Source organism: Giraffa tippelskirchi, chromosome 4, assembly GCF_054371585.1.
Source record: "Giraffa tippelskirchi isolate mGirTip1 chromosome 4, T2T-mGirTip1v1.2.pri, whole genome shotgun sequence".
NCBI classification, from domain to species: Eukaryota; Metazoa; Chordata; class Mammalia; order Artiodactyla; family Giraffidae; genus Giraffa; species Giraffa tippelskirchi.
The window spans coordinates 86,543,946-86,560,000 of NC_137278.1; the positions used below are offsets into that span (position 1 = coordinate 86,543,946).

At 33.4% G+C, this 16,055-nt stretch overlaps 1 protein-coding gene across 19 annotated transcripts in view; it reads right to left on the bottom strand.

The window, feature by feature from the left end:
- The window catches only part of BIRC6 (baculoviral IAP repeat containing 6), a 212,332-nt gene that overhangs the window by 119,833 nt on the left and 76,444 nt on the right, over nucleotides 1–16,055 (bottom strand). For 11 of the 19 annotated variants that reach the window (XM_081590292.1, XM_081590290.1, XM_081590291.1 and 8 more), the window contains 8 exons: nucleotides 14,952–15,085; nucleotides 11,354–11,500; nucleotides 5,331–5,518; nucleotides 4,248–4,571; nucleotides 3,915–4,014; nucleotides 1,696–1,910; nucleotides 1,136–1,344; nucleotides 462–808 (listed from right to left, as the gene is read on the bottom strand). In XM_081590292.1, coding sequence (XP_081446418.1) covers nucleotides 462–808; nucleotides 1,136–1,344; nucleotides 1,696–1,910; nucleotides 3,915–4,014; nucleotides 4,248–4,571; nucleotides 5,331–5,518; nucleotides 11,354–11,500; nucleotides 14,952–15,085 — 1,664 coding nt within the window. The remainder of the gene's footprint in view (nucleotides 1–461; nucleotides 809–1,135; nucleotides 1,345–1,695; nucleotides 1,911–3,914; nucleotides 4,015–4,247; nucleotides 4,572–5,330; nucleotides 5,519–11,353; nucleotides 11,501–14,951; nucleotides 15,086–16,055) is intronic. The other 8 variants (XM_081590295.1, XM_081590294.1, XM_081590288.1 and 5 more) reach the window with 2 other exon arrangements.

A 16,055-nucleotide genomic window follows, 5' to 3' on the forward strand; every position in this document is an offset into this window, starting at 1 on the left:
TCTGTGGAGTTGGGTGAATCAGATAGGTGTGTGTGTGTGTGTGTGTGAATCAGATAGGTGTGTGTGTGTGTGTGTGTGTGTGTGTGAACATTTGGGTACACACGGTCACAACCATGTGTAATGATCAAAAATAGCTCCTGGCTAGAAACTGACAGTTCTGTTAGATTAGCAACTTATTAACAGCTTTCAGTGTTGAATTTTCAAATATTATTATTTTGCCAGTTAACACAATGATGTGGAACATCAATAGCTGAAACTCAAGAAAAAATTAATCACAGATCTATTTAAGAAAACAAATAAAAATAAGGGAAAAAAATGAATCAACCTAAAAACACATTTCAAAAACATATCAGAAAGGATATCAAAATAAACAGTACCCAGTAAATATTAACACATTAAAACATACAAAATCATATCAAATGTATTTCCAGCCTTTTTAAGTACTTAAGCTAAATACAAACCATTGGAAGAGTGAAGAAGGCTGAGCAAAGTGTCCAATAAATATCTGATGATGGTACGTAACTGCTCTGTGGAAGACGTCTGAATTAAATCTTTTGGGTCTGATGTCTCACTCAGCATCTTCCTACTTGCACCAAGAGCTACTTTGAGCCTCTGCACTGCATTATGAGCCAAATTTAGTTGAAGCTGTAGCTGGATACAGTCCTGATATGCGGAAAAAACTCGACTGTCCTCCTCGACTGCCTTGTCTGGCTTTCGCAAAAAGTACTGTGCGTTGTTAGCACTGTTGAGAGGGGGAAGATCAATACTTTGCAAAAGAGTTTCCAGTCGATGACAAGCTAAGTTATACCTATAAGCGAAAAAAAATGAACAAAATAATTCTTGCAATGTTCTCTTTAAAATACATATACGAATACACACTAAAAATTAAATCTCTAAAACAAGTTAACATACAACCATTAGAAAGAATTAATCAATTGGTAAGTAGTAAAAAAAAAAAAAAAAAAATTATTTAATCATATTAATGCGCTAAACATTATAACATGCTAGTGTCCTCCTGCTTTTTGCCCTTCTCTATACACTTATGAAAAGGCATTTCTTGACCAAGTATATGCAAGACATTATACAAAATATACAGCTTCAATAAGATTAAAATATACACCAATTTTCTACTAACCTGCACTGTATATCCTCCTGTAGAGCAACCATCATTGCTAAATGCTGGTCAATTTCTGGTTGGTTTGCAGATTCTCCCTCTCCCCTCAGAGGATCATGCATTAATTTCAGTTCACTCTCCCAAGGCAAGATATAGGTATGACCATAGTAAAATCCTAATGGGATTTTAGCTCTAGCATTTGTACTTCCATAACGTCCAATGACAGTGATCTGAAATGAAAACTTATAAATATACATACCTACTCATCTACAACAATAAAAATCTGAATCATGTATTTTAAAAAAAATTATAAATTATAAATAGATATTCTTTATTAAAGTACGGTTGATCTACAATATTGTGTTCATTTCTGCTGTACAGCAAAGTGATTAACTTATACATACACACACACACACACACACACACACTCTTTTTTATATACGTTTCCATCATGGTTTATCACAGGATATTGAGTATGGTTCCCTGTGTTATAAGGACATTTTTAAATTATGTCTGAATATTTTTCATAACTTATCAGAAACAGAGATAGTGTATCAATTCATCTTCTTGAAGTTCTTTACCTTCATGAATCTGCACACTGGAGGTGGTATCAAATCATGAAGAATTAGTGAATGGGTGCTAATATCAGTTGCCACTACCAATCGCCTCCCATCGACTTCTTCTCCTAATGTCCAAATGTCAATTGACAAGGAGGCCAAGTCTCCACAAGTGGGAATCAATACGTCTGTCAATAGTATTGGTCTGCCAAAATCCAAGGTCACAAATCTCCTTGCTCCTATGAGAGAGAGAGCAACAGCTGACATAAAAGACCGCAACAATTAACCAAAGATACACTCAGAAACAATTTGGAACGTTTATCTTAAAATATAAAATCAACTTACTAAACTATAAACAATTAAGAACTTAAAAAAATTCTCATTCAAAAATTGTCTAAAGCTTCCACCTGTATTAGTTTAAACTCCAAGATTTAAGTTAAAAATATATATAAGAATAAGTTACTGTGAGGGCAATCAACTGTACACATAAGATTATTTTAAAACTTTAAAGCCAAAAAAGGTAAATTAGCAAAAACAGAATATAGATGAACTCAATAAACTACCTATCTGTTCTTTCAGTCATTTGGTCTTGTTTTCTTCTAATTTCACAAATTTTGATTTTGGTTTTCTTAAGCCCTGTTTAACATCTTTTGGAGCTGCATCTTACATCGGGGTTAAGATGCAAAAGAAAAGCATAAGGCTTAAATTACATGCAGTCATTACTACCACACTAAAAGATCTCTAAGGCCCTCCAATGGAGACAGATAAAGCTTATCTCAAACAGCGCTTCCCTCCCATATTGATACATCACTGTCTCTTCAGCTCAGTACCAGATGAAGCAGAAGGCTTACTATTAAGGGCCACACTGAAAAGGCAGCATGTCTCCTCCGTGTGAGCTCATATTAATGAAAGGCAATAATGATCTGAGAGGAGAGCAGATTTGCATCTCACACACATTTCAGGAATAAGGTCAATTACTGAAACAGTAGGCAGAATCATTAATAAAAATCCTAATTATTTTTCTTCTTTATTGGGTTGGGGGCCAGATAGCAGTCTTACTAGTTACACTATATGGTGAAGGAACCCAACTAAATTTAACTAATAGGACTAGTGATATCTCCACAGAGCTGTTTTATGGAAAACCAGGGAGTTATCAGTAGTTTTTCCTAAACAGGTAAGACTGCTGAATGAAAAACATAATTCTCCCCTTTAGGGGGCTAACATGCCATAGTCAACCCCATGGATAAAAAACCAAATCATAGTGTAAACAACCGCTAACACTTCATAAGACTGGACACATAAGACTGGATGATAAATTTCACTCTAAATGCCACAAACACTAATGTTGCTACCAATGAATGGTTAGTTGGGCAGAAAACACTGTTAACATTTTTTAAAAAACTCTTTCAAAGAGGAAACAACCCACTGCAATAAAGCAAATATGGTTCAACTCTTCATATAGTGAAAACTAATACAGTACTCACTATATTCACATTACTTACACCCGTGGTTGATTCATGTCAATGTATGGCAAAAACCACCACAATCCTGTAATTAGCCTAATTAGCCTCCAATTATAATAAATAAATTAGTTAATAAAAAACCACACACACAACAAGGATTTTGTTAAGTTCTGCTGCTGCTCAAGCCCAGAAATAACAGCTGGTAGGATAATAAGGGAAATATCTCCTACGGCGTATTAGTAAACATGCTCTAACTGAAAGCACCTACCCGGATCATAGGTCTCTAGCAATATATAAGCATGGCAGAGGCCTAAGTAAAATCTTAGTTATCCAGAGACCATGAAATGTTAATCCGAATCAGTTACTATCATTAGCAGTAACTCTGTCAGCTATTCTCAAAAAAATGGTTCCAAGATTAGAACCATGAGACTAATGCTAGCCTTAGAAATACCTCTTTAAGCATAATTTTTAGTGTAATTGTAACGGAGCAGCTACAATGGAGGCAGATATTTATGCCAACCATAGCCCAAGAGGTGAGATTCTTAAACAGATCAAACCCACTGTTTGGACAGAATGAATGAAACTACTCAGCAGCACATTCCATTCAACTTCATGAGTACAGAGCTTGAGTCTTAATGTAATGCTTACTCTTGGTAAAAAGCACTTTCCCAAGAGCAGATGTGATTTATTTGCACAGGAAAATCAAACTACAAAATATTGTCTTCTAAGAACCAACAGACAAAGCAAAAAAATATGTATTTTAAGAAAATCAAAGATTACCTGAATGCATTCGCTCTATAATAATGGACTGGTGAGGTGGAGGTTGAAGAAAATGTGAAGCATGGGAAATTGCAAGGGCTAGACCAGAACCAAGTGGATTCTAGAAAAGAAAAAAGTATAACTCTATATTGATATCACTCTTGCTCTATAAAAACTAATAACCATAAAATGAAGTTAATAAGTCTCATTTCCTGATGTATATTCTGCAGTATTTTATAAAATAATCTAATTCGATATTAACACGTTAACTGAATTTGCCTTCTAAAGTTAGCGCATATATCAAAATATTTTTAAATGTCTAAGCGAACACCTATTTAAAATATAGTAATTTACCATTCTGGACTTGTTGGAATTTTTGTTATGTGCAGCAAGATTGACTGTTGGGGGATCAATAACTGAGCCTGGGAAAAGCTGTGCAAGTTCGGCATTAATCACAACGGAAACTGCTTCATTGGGTGGGGTGAGTGGTGGAGTCATAAAAAGTGGTGTTGTTTTTGGAGTGGGTGGAATAACATCAGATGGATGAATGAAGAATCCAGGGGCTGCCACTGGGTTGGAAGGCACAGAGTTGTGAACAGGACCTACTGCTGAGGCTGCTGATGCTGCTGCAGCTGCTGCAGCTGTTGTCTGATGTAACTTGGCTTCCAGCTTTGCTTTCTGTAAAAGAAGTAAAAGCAACAAATATAGACTAATCCTGCCTACCTAAACTGTGGGGAACACTATATGGTATATATTATGAAAATAAACATGATTAACTGGATCCTAGTGCGATAAAAATGAAATTAAGTAAAAAAATGGACTCAATATGAATGGAGTTCTTCTATGTTGCATATATATTTCCTTAAAAATCTAATATTAAATTTTCTGAGTATTTGGGCAGTAGGACTTTCTCAAAGCAAAGGTGGAAAAGAAGCAAAACAATTAAACGTAAATAAGGAAACAAAATTCTTCTCAAAACAAAATATTAACAGGAAGTGGATTTTCATGTTGCCTAACCTGACACAATCTGTCATTAGGAATTGTACAGTCCACAACAAAATCTCCAAAACATCTGCTATTATTACTAAATTTTAATTCACATTTTAAATGTTGTTTTAGGTTTTACAATCCATAACAATAGTAACTGTTAACACTCATGTTTGACCAAGAATATTTATAAAAAGAATAAAGAATGGATTTTAAAGATTACAAAGAAAATATCAATTATATTCCCAAGATATGTAATATAAAGTGCATTTATATAATTTTTAAAAATTTAAGTATATCATGAAGATGTTACCTCAATTTTTGCAGAAAATGGTTATCTCAGATCGGTCAACCTAATTTCCTTTATGAAAATAACAGTCATTTTTACAGTACTTTTTCAGCTTTTGAAGTTTAGAGACAGCATGAACAAAGAGCCAAATAGTCTCCAACCTGTTGCTGAAGCTTCAAAAGCTGCTGCTGTTTCTCTTGCAGCACCTGTAGCTGTTGCTCGGCTGAAGCCATTGCATGAGAGAGAGACTGCAAAGCTACCTGGGCTGCTGAACTCAGGGCTGTCGAAGCTTCCCCAACTGTCCCAGATGATAGTCCACCTACTGCAGGAGTAACCCCGAAGGAACTCACTGGCATAAGACAAAGGGGGAAAAACAGGATAAAGAAAAGGCTCACAGAGAAACATGTACAAAAGCACAGTACTTCGACACTAAACAACAGTTAATTTTCATTTAAAAGATAAAAATCTTGAGAGGAAATCTTAATAGTAAAAGTATATTGATAATAATAGTATTCAAGTATAAGTGATTCAAGAATGACTTCTTAATCAAAGAAAATTAGTATACTTTTAAGTTTAAAAATATTTTTAGCCTGAAGACATTTCATTTAATATGGCTAAAATGAAAATACAAAACAATAATCTTATACAGTTTGAGCATAAGAAATAAACTGATTTTTACTTTACTAAGATTTCCTACAGAAACAACACCTTCTTCTTCCTCTCCTAAAAAGCTAAAAAAAAAAAAAAAAAAAACCTTTCAATTATAAGAACATCATTTAAAAAGACTGATGACACTGATTTCCTCATTTTACAGCATAGCCTAAAAAGAGAATCTGGCCCACATACAATATGTAAAGCAGTGTTTCCTCAGAACGCTAATAGGAAGAGAAACATGTCCTATGCACAAATAAGCCTGGCACACACTGCTTACCCATGAATATTACCATTTTTAAAGATCGATAAAATTACACATTTACAATATTTTTACTCCCCTTTTCAATGTTATTCAAAAGTGTAGTATAAAAGAACTTTTTTCCCATTAAATATTTACCAGTGTCTGTGTAAAACATTTTGAGAAAAAGCTGAGATAAAAATTTAATTTCATAAACTCACACAATCTTCGACAAGAGAGGCAAGAACATACATGCAATGGAGAAAAGACAGTCTCTTCAGCAAGTTGTACTGGGAAAGCTGGACAGTCACATGTAAATCAATGAAGTTAGAACACACCCTCACATCATACACAAAAATAAACTTAAAATGGCTTAAAGACTTAAATAAGACACAACACCATAAAACTCCCATAAGAGAACACAGGCAAAACATTCTACAGATAAATAGACATATATCACACCAACGTTTTCTTAGGTCAGTCTCCCAAGACAATAGAAATAAACGCAAAAATCAACAAATGGGACCTAATCAAACTTACAGGCAGAGCAAAGAATACTATAAACAAAACAAAAAGACAACCCATGGACTGGGAGAAAATATTTGGGAAAATGCGACCAACAAGGGCTTAATATCCAAAATATACAAACAGTTCATACAACCCAACAATAAAAAAACAAACAGCCTAACTGAAAAATGAGCAGAAGACCTAAATAAAAGAAGACATACAGAGAGCCAACAGACACATGAAAAGATGCTCAACACCACTAATTATTAAGAGAAGTATAAAATAAAACTACAACAAGGTATTGCCTCCCACTGGTCAGAACGGCCAAATTAAAAAGTCTACAAGTAACAAATGCTGGAGAGAGGGTAGAGAAAGGGAAACCCACCTATACTGTTGGTGGGAATGTAAGCTGATACAGCCACTATGGAAAACAGTATGTAGGTTTCTTAAAAAACTAAAAATAGAATTTCTGTATGATTCAGCAATCCCACTCCTGGGCATATATCCTGAGAAAGCTCTAACTCAAAAAAACATGTATGTACCCCAATGTTCACTGCTGCACAATTTATAATAGCCAAGTCAAGGAAGCAACCTAAATGCCCATCAAAAGATAAATGGATAAAGATGTGGTATACATATATAATGGAATACTACTCAGCTATGAAAAAGAATGAAATAATGCCATTTGCAGCAACATGGATGAACTTGGAAATTATTACATTAAGTGAAATAAGTCAGAAAGAGAAAGACTCACTTATATGGAGGAAAGACAACTGCTATAATAATAGGAAATGTAGAAGTTATCCTGTAGAGCTAACCTTAGCAGTAGAACTAGGGTTAGAACCAAGGGCCATGTGAAATCAAATATAATGTGAGGCACAGTGCTAAGTAAGGAACTTAACTCATTTAAACTTTGCAATGGCCCATGAGTAGGTAATACTGTTACCCTATTTCACAGGTAATGTATCTAAAACTGAGGGAGGCACACAGCAAAAATTAACACAACATTTTAAATCAACCATATCCCAATAAATGTAAATAAGTAAAACTGAGGGAAGTAATTTGCTCATAAATATTTGAAAAGTAGGAGGGGAGTGGTAATCTAACAGCATATCTTGACATTTAACAATGAATATATTATGCCAGAATTCAAATAGACTATTTGTTTAAAACTAAGTTATAATCACAAGATAGAAATAACAACAAAACTGTGCATAGCCTCTTACAATAAAAAATTTCCTTTATTAAAAAAAAAAAAGATCACTACAGTGAAGCCATCCAATACCTCATATACCATGCACAAGTTCAACTATATGAGTTTGGTCAAAGAAAGAGCAATCATATCTCATATAAGCTGTGTGCCCCAAAATAAAATCTACTTGCTCCACCAACTGTTCCACCAAAGCAATAGCAGTTCATTCCAAACTCTAAAGGGAAAATTATTAGACTTACTGCAGCATTTATGTTGTCTTTATACTTTGAGGATAATTTAAATGACTTTCAATATTAACCATGTATACTTTTTAGCCTTCTACTGACTTTAAAATCTAATACCCAAATGATATTCAAAGGAAAATGAGCCAAATCACAAGAAACACATAAAAGACAAACAATCCAAGAAAAATGTCATTCTGCTACTACAAAAGCAAAGAAAAAAATAAAGAGAAATGAAAATGGAATTGTGAGATAAATCCAAATGAATACTGAATACAAAAATTAAAATAACCATGAGAATTAAAATAATATAAAATTAAGGTATGAAGTCACATTGCCATATAACTTAGAAAAGTGATTAAATAATGTTCAATATATTTGCACTGTATGGGAAAAAAAGTAACTGGATTTCAAGGATACATATATATTATGCTCTCTGGGATAACTGCTAAAAATAATAAAAAGCAGAAAAATAGCTCAATAAAAATAGAGTCACCAATAAAATGGAAACAAAGGGAAAAAAAGAAACATCTAATAGGCAAGATGAGAAATCTAACAGAATATATAAAATACATGGTAGATTTGAATACAAATATATTAGTAATTATATTAAATGTAAATAAGCTAAATACTCCAATTGAAAGAAATGGGATGAAAAAGGTAAGTACATTCTGCTTATAAAAGACATATCTAAAATAAGGAGATTTTGAAAAGTACAAGTAAAAATATATACCATACAAATAGTAACCTAAAGAAAGCTGATGACTGGTAGAGAAATATCAAAATAAGTAATTTTAGGAAAATCAATGCTAGAGAAAGATAATACCTAACAATAAAAGATTCAATTCATAAGAAAGATTCAACCATTCTAAATTTGTATGGTAGCTTCCAAATGCATAAAAGAAAAACTGCTGAAACCAAAACAGACAAATCCACAAGTATAATGACAAGAATTTAACATGCTGATCCTATTAACTCTAAAAAAAAAAAAAGAAACGTAAAATAATCAATAAAGAGAGTTTGAAGAACACAATTAGCAAACTGTATGTCCAAGTGGATATACAGAGTACACTTCACCAAGCACAGACTAAACATTATGGGTGAATTTAACAATCATAACGTGGAACTTCAACGGCTGACCAAAAAATACATATATGCAATTCTATACCACACAGACCTTATTCAAGCAGTGTTTAGGAACATGTAACTAAGAAGTTAGGAAAGTTAAAGTTAGTTGCTCAGTTGTGTCCAACTCTGCAACCAACCAGGCTCTTCAGAACATGGGATTTCTCAGACAAGAACACTGGAGTGGGTTGCCATTCCCTTCTCCAGGGGATCTTCCCGACTCGGGGATCGAACCCAGGTCTCTGGCACGGCAGGTAGATTCTTTACTGTCTGAGCCACCAAGGAAGCTGAGCTAAGAGGTTATACAAAGAAACAAATAAAAAGCTAGAAACAGTTACTTTAAAAAAGTTAGGACAATGTTTACCTTCTTCAGAGAGTGAGGGAAAAATAAATTGAAGTGGGCATAAAGAAATCTGTTTTTAGAGTACTGGAAATGTTGTTTCTTGACCTGGTAGTCATATGGGTGGTTTCTGTTGTGATAAATTGCTTCCCTGTACAACTGTTTACTGCACTTTTTTGTATGAGTATTGTATTTTGCAATTAACATGTTTCAAAATAAAAGGAGACAGAAGTTGAGAGACCACACTCATCTTCTAGCACCTTATGATCACAACTCAGGACTTTTGTCTTAAAATTTAATAAAATCCCTCTGCTGGCAACAGTTTCAATCTGAGTGCAATACAAAGGTGAATTCTTAAAAAAGCACAGACTACCTCTGGAACAACAAAAAACTGGTCCTACTGTTTGTTTTGCAGAAGAAATGGGTAGGAATGTGAAGGAATATTTTTTTCAAATCAGATCTTTTGTTTTAAATTTCAAACCTTCTGAAAATATTACTTATCCAAATATATTAATTTTCTTAAAATAAAAAATTAATTTCATGACAGTTCCAAAGAAAAAAGCCTGATTTAAAAAACTAAAGAGTTCTCAGACTCCCTGGTGGTCCTATGGTTAAGATTCTGTGCTTCCACTGTGGAGGGCATGGGTTTGATCCCTGGTTGGGGAACTAAGATTCCGCAGCCAATCAATCAATAAATCAATAAATAAAACAAAACTAAATAGTTCTCTGGAAGTTTATTTTCTTGTTATGCCATGTTTCCAAAACACACTGAATGTGTAAGTTCCTATAAAACGACTGTAATAGTCCAAGAAAACAAACATAAGCAGACACTGACCCTTCTGGCATCTCCACGTAAAAGAAATATGAAATTTTATTTTAAAATTAAAACTCTCAGCTAGATAAGCCATTTCACTTAGTGGTTACTTCCACAATTGCAAGAAATATGATTCTGAATAAAAAGGCACTCAAACAACTGTTAAGTGCCCTTTAAAACATGCTGCCATTCTGGACACAAGTGTCAGATAAAAATTTTTCAAGACTTTCATGACTTCTCAAGCAACTATTTTTACTTTCTGAAGAAACAAAGTCACTCACTCACAAAAAAATACAAACAGTAGATTTCATTCAAGACAATATTCAAAAACACATCTGTGACTATAATACAAATATAAAACCATATTCCAATATTTTTAATTACAAAAACTTCAATTATTTGTGCCCAGACAGAACTATGTGTGAATAAACACAGATCTTACAACATAAAGAAAAAAACAAAGGAAAAAAGAGATACAAAATAAACAAGTTGTCATCAATCATTCATTTAAAGCATCACCACCACCATAGATTCAAACACACAAATAACAGGTTTATGTATCCAACGTTGTTTTAAACTAGCTGAAAAAATAGTTTTCCCTCTTCATTCATCTCAAACTTCTCAAAGACACTAACAAATATACTTTTAACTTTAAATGCAAGAAATAACACCATGATGTGAAAACTACACACAAGATTGGCTGACAATTGATGACTACTGCAAGTGGATAATGAAAATAAAAAGTTTATTGTACTCTTCCCTTTACTTTTATCATGTTTGATATTTTCCAAATTGAAATGTTTCTAAGATTCCACACACATAAAAGCAAAAAGTTTTAACATAGGGTTCTAGAAGGTAGGGGAAAAAACCCATGAATAGACTTAGGAAAGATATGAAACTACTTATAATTTTTCCTCAGAATGTCTCTCCAACCAATAAGTTTCTACTTCACACAACAGTAAAGGAGTTTTACAGATAATATAAAGAGATGTGTAAACACTTACATATTACTTTATTGCAACATAATATATGTATGTAGTAAAAAATGTATACAATAAAAGAAGGTACATACCAGTAAACGTACTTGCATCATCCCTTTCTATTCTTGTTCCATCACTAGTTGACACACAAGAAAAGTGCAGAGGTTCAACTTCTAGAAGTCCAGTGAGAGATGTGAAACTACCTTCAGCAGCTGTGCAACTACTAACCTTTCCATTTCCTAACACAAAAGAGAGACAAGTTTTACAAAGTGTGAATTAATTCTATCAAGGCAACAGTCATAGTGAGAATTATAGCCACTACTTCAATTTTAACGGCAAAGATGTATAAATGCACAGGACCTTACACAGGGCTTCAACAATGGACATGGTATTAAGAAAACTCACAAACAGGAGGTACTACTAGTCTCTGTACTACAGAAGCAGAATTGTACAGAAGCAACCATTAACAAGAAGCATACACATTAACAAGAAACTAGAACAAGTGATTTAGATTTTAAATGAAGAACAGAAAACAAAAGAAAAATAAATAAATATTTTAAAATATATTTATTTTAAAATAAATAAGACAGCTACTTAGATTAATTTAAGCATGCAAAAAAATCAGAATCAATTCTATGATATCAAGTGTATAAATGACACTAAATTAAAACTAAAGAAATACTCTTATTAGCAAGATTATATTCTAGAATGAGATATACTGCTTTATAATCATAAAAATAAGTTAGCACATGTAGCAGTAAGAAAAAAAATCAAATGGTCACATCTATGCAAACCATGAAACAACAGAAGACTGGATGGAAGAACACAAAAGAATTGAAGAGTGTATGTGGTACCAGGGGAGGAAGAGGGACATGTCATTTTAGTACTTGTCAAATTTTCTAAAATCAAAGCAATACTTTTAAATAGAATTCTTTATCAGACAAAGTAAAACAGAAAGAGAAGATGGACAGAATGGAGACAGAAAAAAAAAAACCTGAAGGAATAAATTAAACGCAAGACTAAGCTAGCAAAACCTTATTCTCCAACGTCCATTTGTGCCTGGCACAGGACCTGATACATGTGTTAAAAAAAATAATAATAATTTACTGAGCACTTTCAATAGAAGACATGGGAGCCACAAGAGAAAAATGACAGGCCCTAGTTGTCATGAAATGCATATTCTATCCAAGGTTATCAGATATGAAACAAATAATTATGCAATTGAACCTTAAAAAAAAAAATGCTACACTTTACTTAGGAGAAGTTCACAGGACAAATAAGTCAAGGGGAAATCAATCTAAGTGAATGGGCAATAAAATACTTCCATGATGAGGTGACAATATTCATGTGAAGAATAAAAGATTTTTATGCACCTACTCCAGTGAGGCAGAGGAACCCAGGCAGAAGAAATGACACGAGTAAAATCTCTTTACTAGAAAGGAACATGGCACATTAGAGGAACTGAAAGAAAAATGTGCCTACAGGAACATTTCTCAATCCTAAAATCCCTCTACACATCTTTAAAATAATTAAAAGAACTCAAAAATTGAGCTTTCATTTATATTGGTTGTATATATAGAGAGATTTACAAAAGTAGAGATTTTAAGAGGAGAATATATTAAATATTAATTCACATAATAGTAATAAATTGATTAGATATAAAATCTTTCATTTTTGATGAAAAAAATCACTGTCTTCTAAAACAAAAATAACTTACATGAGAAGGGTGGCAAAGTCTTAAATTTTTGCAAATCTCTTTAATATATGGCTTATCAAAGAAAGTTGGATCAAAGAAAGTTGGAACTACTTCATCAAAGATATTTCTAAGTAAAACCATCATGCTTCTGACTCTTAAGTGCATGGGGAAGATCATCATGCTTTCACACAATCAGTACAAAAGTCTATGCAGTGAAAAGGGCAGATAGGAAAACAGCTGACCCACGGACTCCCTGAAAGGATTCAGGGACCCTGAGAGAGCCTACAAAGTGGACAACACTTGGAGAATCACAGGACCACAAAAAGAAAACTAACAGGGGAAGGGAAAAAGTCAGATCATACAAGATCATCTATGCTATATTAGAGACTTTGGATGGTACAATCTTGGGAAGACATGAAAAATATCTTAAGAAGAGAGAATAATCAGATAAGGTTTACATTAAAAAGTGACTGCAGTCATTGCATTGTAAAGTATGAACAGAAGTGAGCCAAGAACAGATGCAGAATAACCAGCTGGAAAGCTATTTTTTAGTCCATGTTCAAGACAACTGTGACTTGGACTATAATCTTGTGACGTGAGAGGTAAGAGAATGGGCAAATTGTAAATACAGGTTGGTGGAAAAATAGATAGGATCAGATGACAGCCCTGATGTGGAGGATGAGAAAGAGAGGATACAGTTCACATTTCTGTTTTGTGCCACAGATGCCATTAACTGAAAAAGGAAATGCTGCAGAAGGTCTGATGGTGAGGAATAAAAAAATGAGACATTCATATGGAGATGAATATTTATTCTAAAATGAATATGGCTGCTCTTGTGTATTTAACCAACTCCTTGGCTTGGCCTGAGCTTTATGGTCTTCTTACAGTTTCTCAGTAACAAATTTCATTCTATCCTCAAGTGTACAGGCGGCATCTATAGGTCTAGTTCTAACCCCTCCTTTGAGGTCTACTCATAATTTGACATGTCACTTAGACACACACTGGCATGAGGTAATCAAAGCCTAAGTCATCAAACAGAATAATTTATTTAAAAGCAAGAAGACCAGATGTATAATATAATCTCTTTCATTAAAAATGCTCATAAACACGTGTAGCAAACAAGTCTAAATAGCTAAACATTCTGTTAACAATGGTAACCTAAGAGAATGGAGAGGTTAAAGTTGAGATGTTTTGCATTTTATTTCTGTATTTTATTTTTCTCTTTTGCTTTTTTCACAATTCATAACTAAATTTAAACAAAACTGAGACTAACTCCCCAAACTTACTTACATTTAACATGGTAATTATCATGTTTACAAGTAAATTTTTTAACATTTTGGTTTACTAGTAACACTTGTAATAAGTTCAATAAGATGGAAGAAAACAAAAAATAAAGTGATCATTGTTCTAACAAAAACAGAAAAACACCAAATTCTAGCATCTGAAGAGATTATACAAATAGTGTTATACATTCAGTCTTAAAGGCATATTCTTTACAAGTGCATCCAAGAATACATGTAACACTGTGTACCAAGTGTACTTCAGAAGAGTATGATAGAAGATGCAGAAAATTATTTTTTCTTTCTGCATCTTTGCTTACTAAAAAAGCATATATTAATTTTATTTTCTGTAATATGAAATAATATGTTCTTTGATTTTACAGATGGCAAAGGTACATCAAATAAAATTGGAAAGACTACAACAAATAAACAAGTTTTAGTCTATTAACATTAAAGTCATAGTAACGTAATGAAACAAAAAAACAAACGAAAAACCCAAATTTGCAACCCTGTCAAAAAGAACATCAATATTTTTTGATGGGGGAGTTGAGAAACAAAGCAAATAGTTTAATGATTCACAGACACAAAAGTTAAGTTCCAGAAACTTTTAGTTCCCAAAGACAGAATAGAATAACTACAATCTCTTAAAAATCGATCGTATCTTAAACCCAAGATAAAAAATTCAGAAATTCCTTTAATCAAACATTTTACTACCTGAAAGGACATCTGACAAATCAATTTCATCAGACTGGACACCAATGCTGCTGTTGTACACATTTTTACAAGAAGAGCCACTCATCTCCAAATCAAAGAGGACTGGATCGAATGGTGAACTATACAATCCGTATCTGAAAGATAAAACAAGGTCCTAGCAATTTTTCTGTCAGTCATCTAATTAATAAATTATCTATTTACTTAGCTATAGGACTTCCCTGGTGGCTCAGATGGTAAAGTGTCTGCCTACAATGCGGGAGACCCAGGTTCAATCCCTGCGTTGGCAAGATCTCCTGAAGAAGGAAATGGCAACCCACTCCAGTACTCTTGCCCGGAAAATTCCATGGACGGAGGAGCCTGGTAGGCTACAGTCCATGGGGTTGCAAAGAGTTGGACACGACTGAGCGACTTCAGTTCACTTCAAAAGCAGTTTTTACACAGGGCAGAAGGAGACACTAACCAGATTTAACTCAAATTCATTGAACCTGAACTGTGTTCCCTGCAAACCTATGCTCCAAAAGATCTAGTTCAGAGACTCAATAAATGTGATTTCAATTAAGCTGGTAACTAATGAACCAAGACTGAACCTTCATCAGTAGACTGAATCAAAAAAAGAGGCTTTCAAGCACCCTTCCCTTGCCTCAATCATGACATTGACTCAGCAGAAGATATAAAGGTTTTCAGTAACATTTCATCAAAATCAAGATTTCTAATCAATAAAGATGATTATATTATAAAAATGACTGCTTTAAATAATAAAACACTCTACTTCAAAAGAACTCAAATCTAACCTTTAGATATTTATTTCATTATGTTTAAGTTTTAGAAGATCAAATGGAACATAAAGAATACTAGTTAAGGGCAATACATGACTTACACAATTTCACCTTATGAAGTTTTAACAACGAAGAAACAAATTACCCTAAGTGCTTTTTCCGTTAGCAAGAAACACTACTTATAAAGAATTTTAATATAATTAGCCCTCCAAATAAGCATCTCCGGGACTTCCAAAGTTGTTAAAGGGAATTATTCTCAGAGAAAATAGAGGGAAAGAAAACCTTAAGCAAATATATATCATAACAATTCTGTGCAAAGGTGGTACCA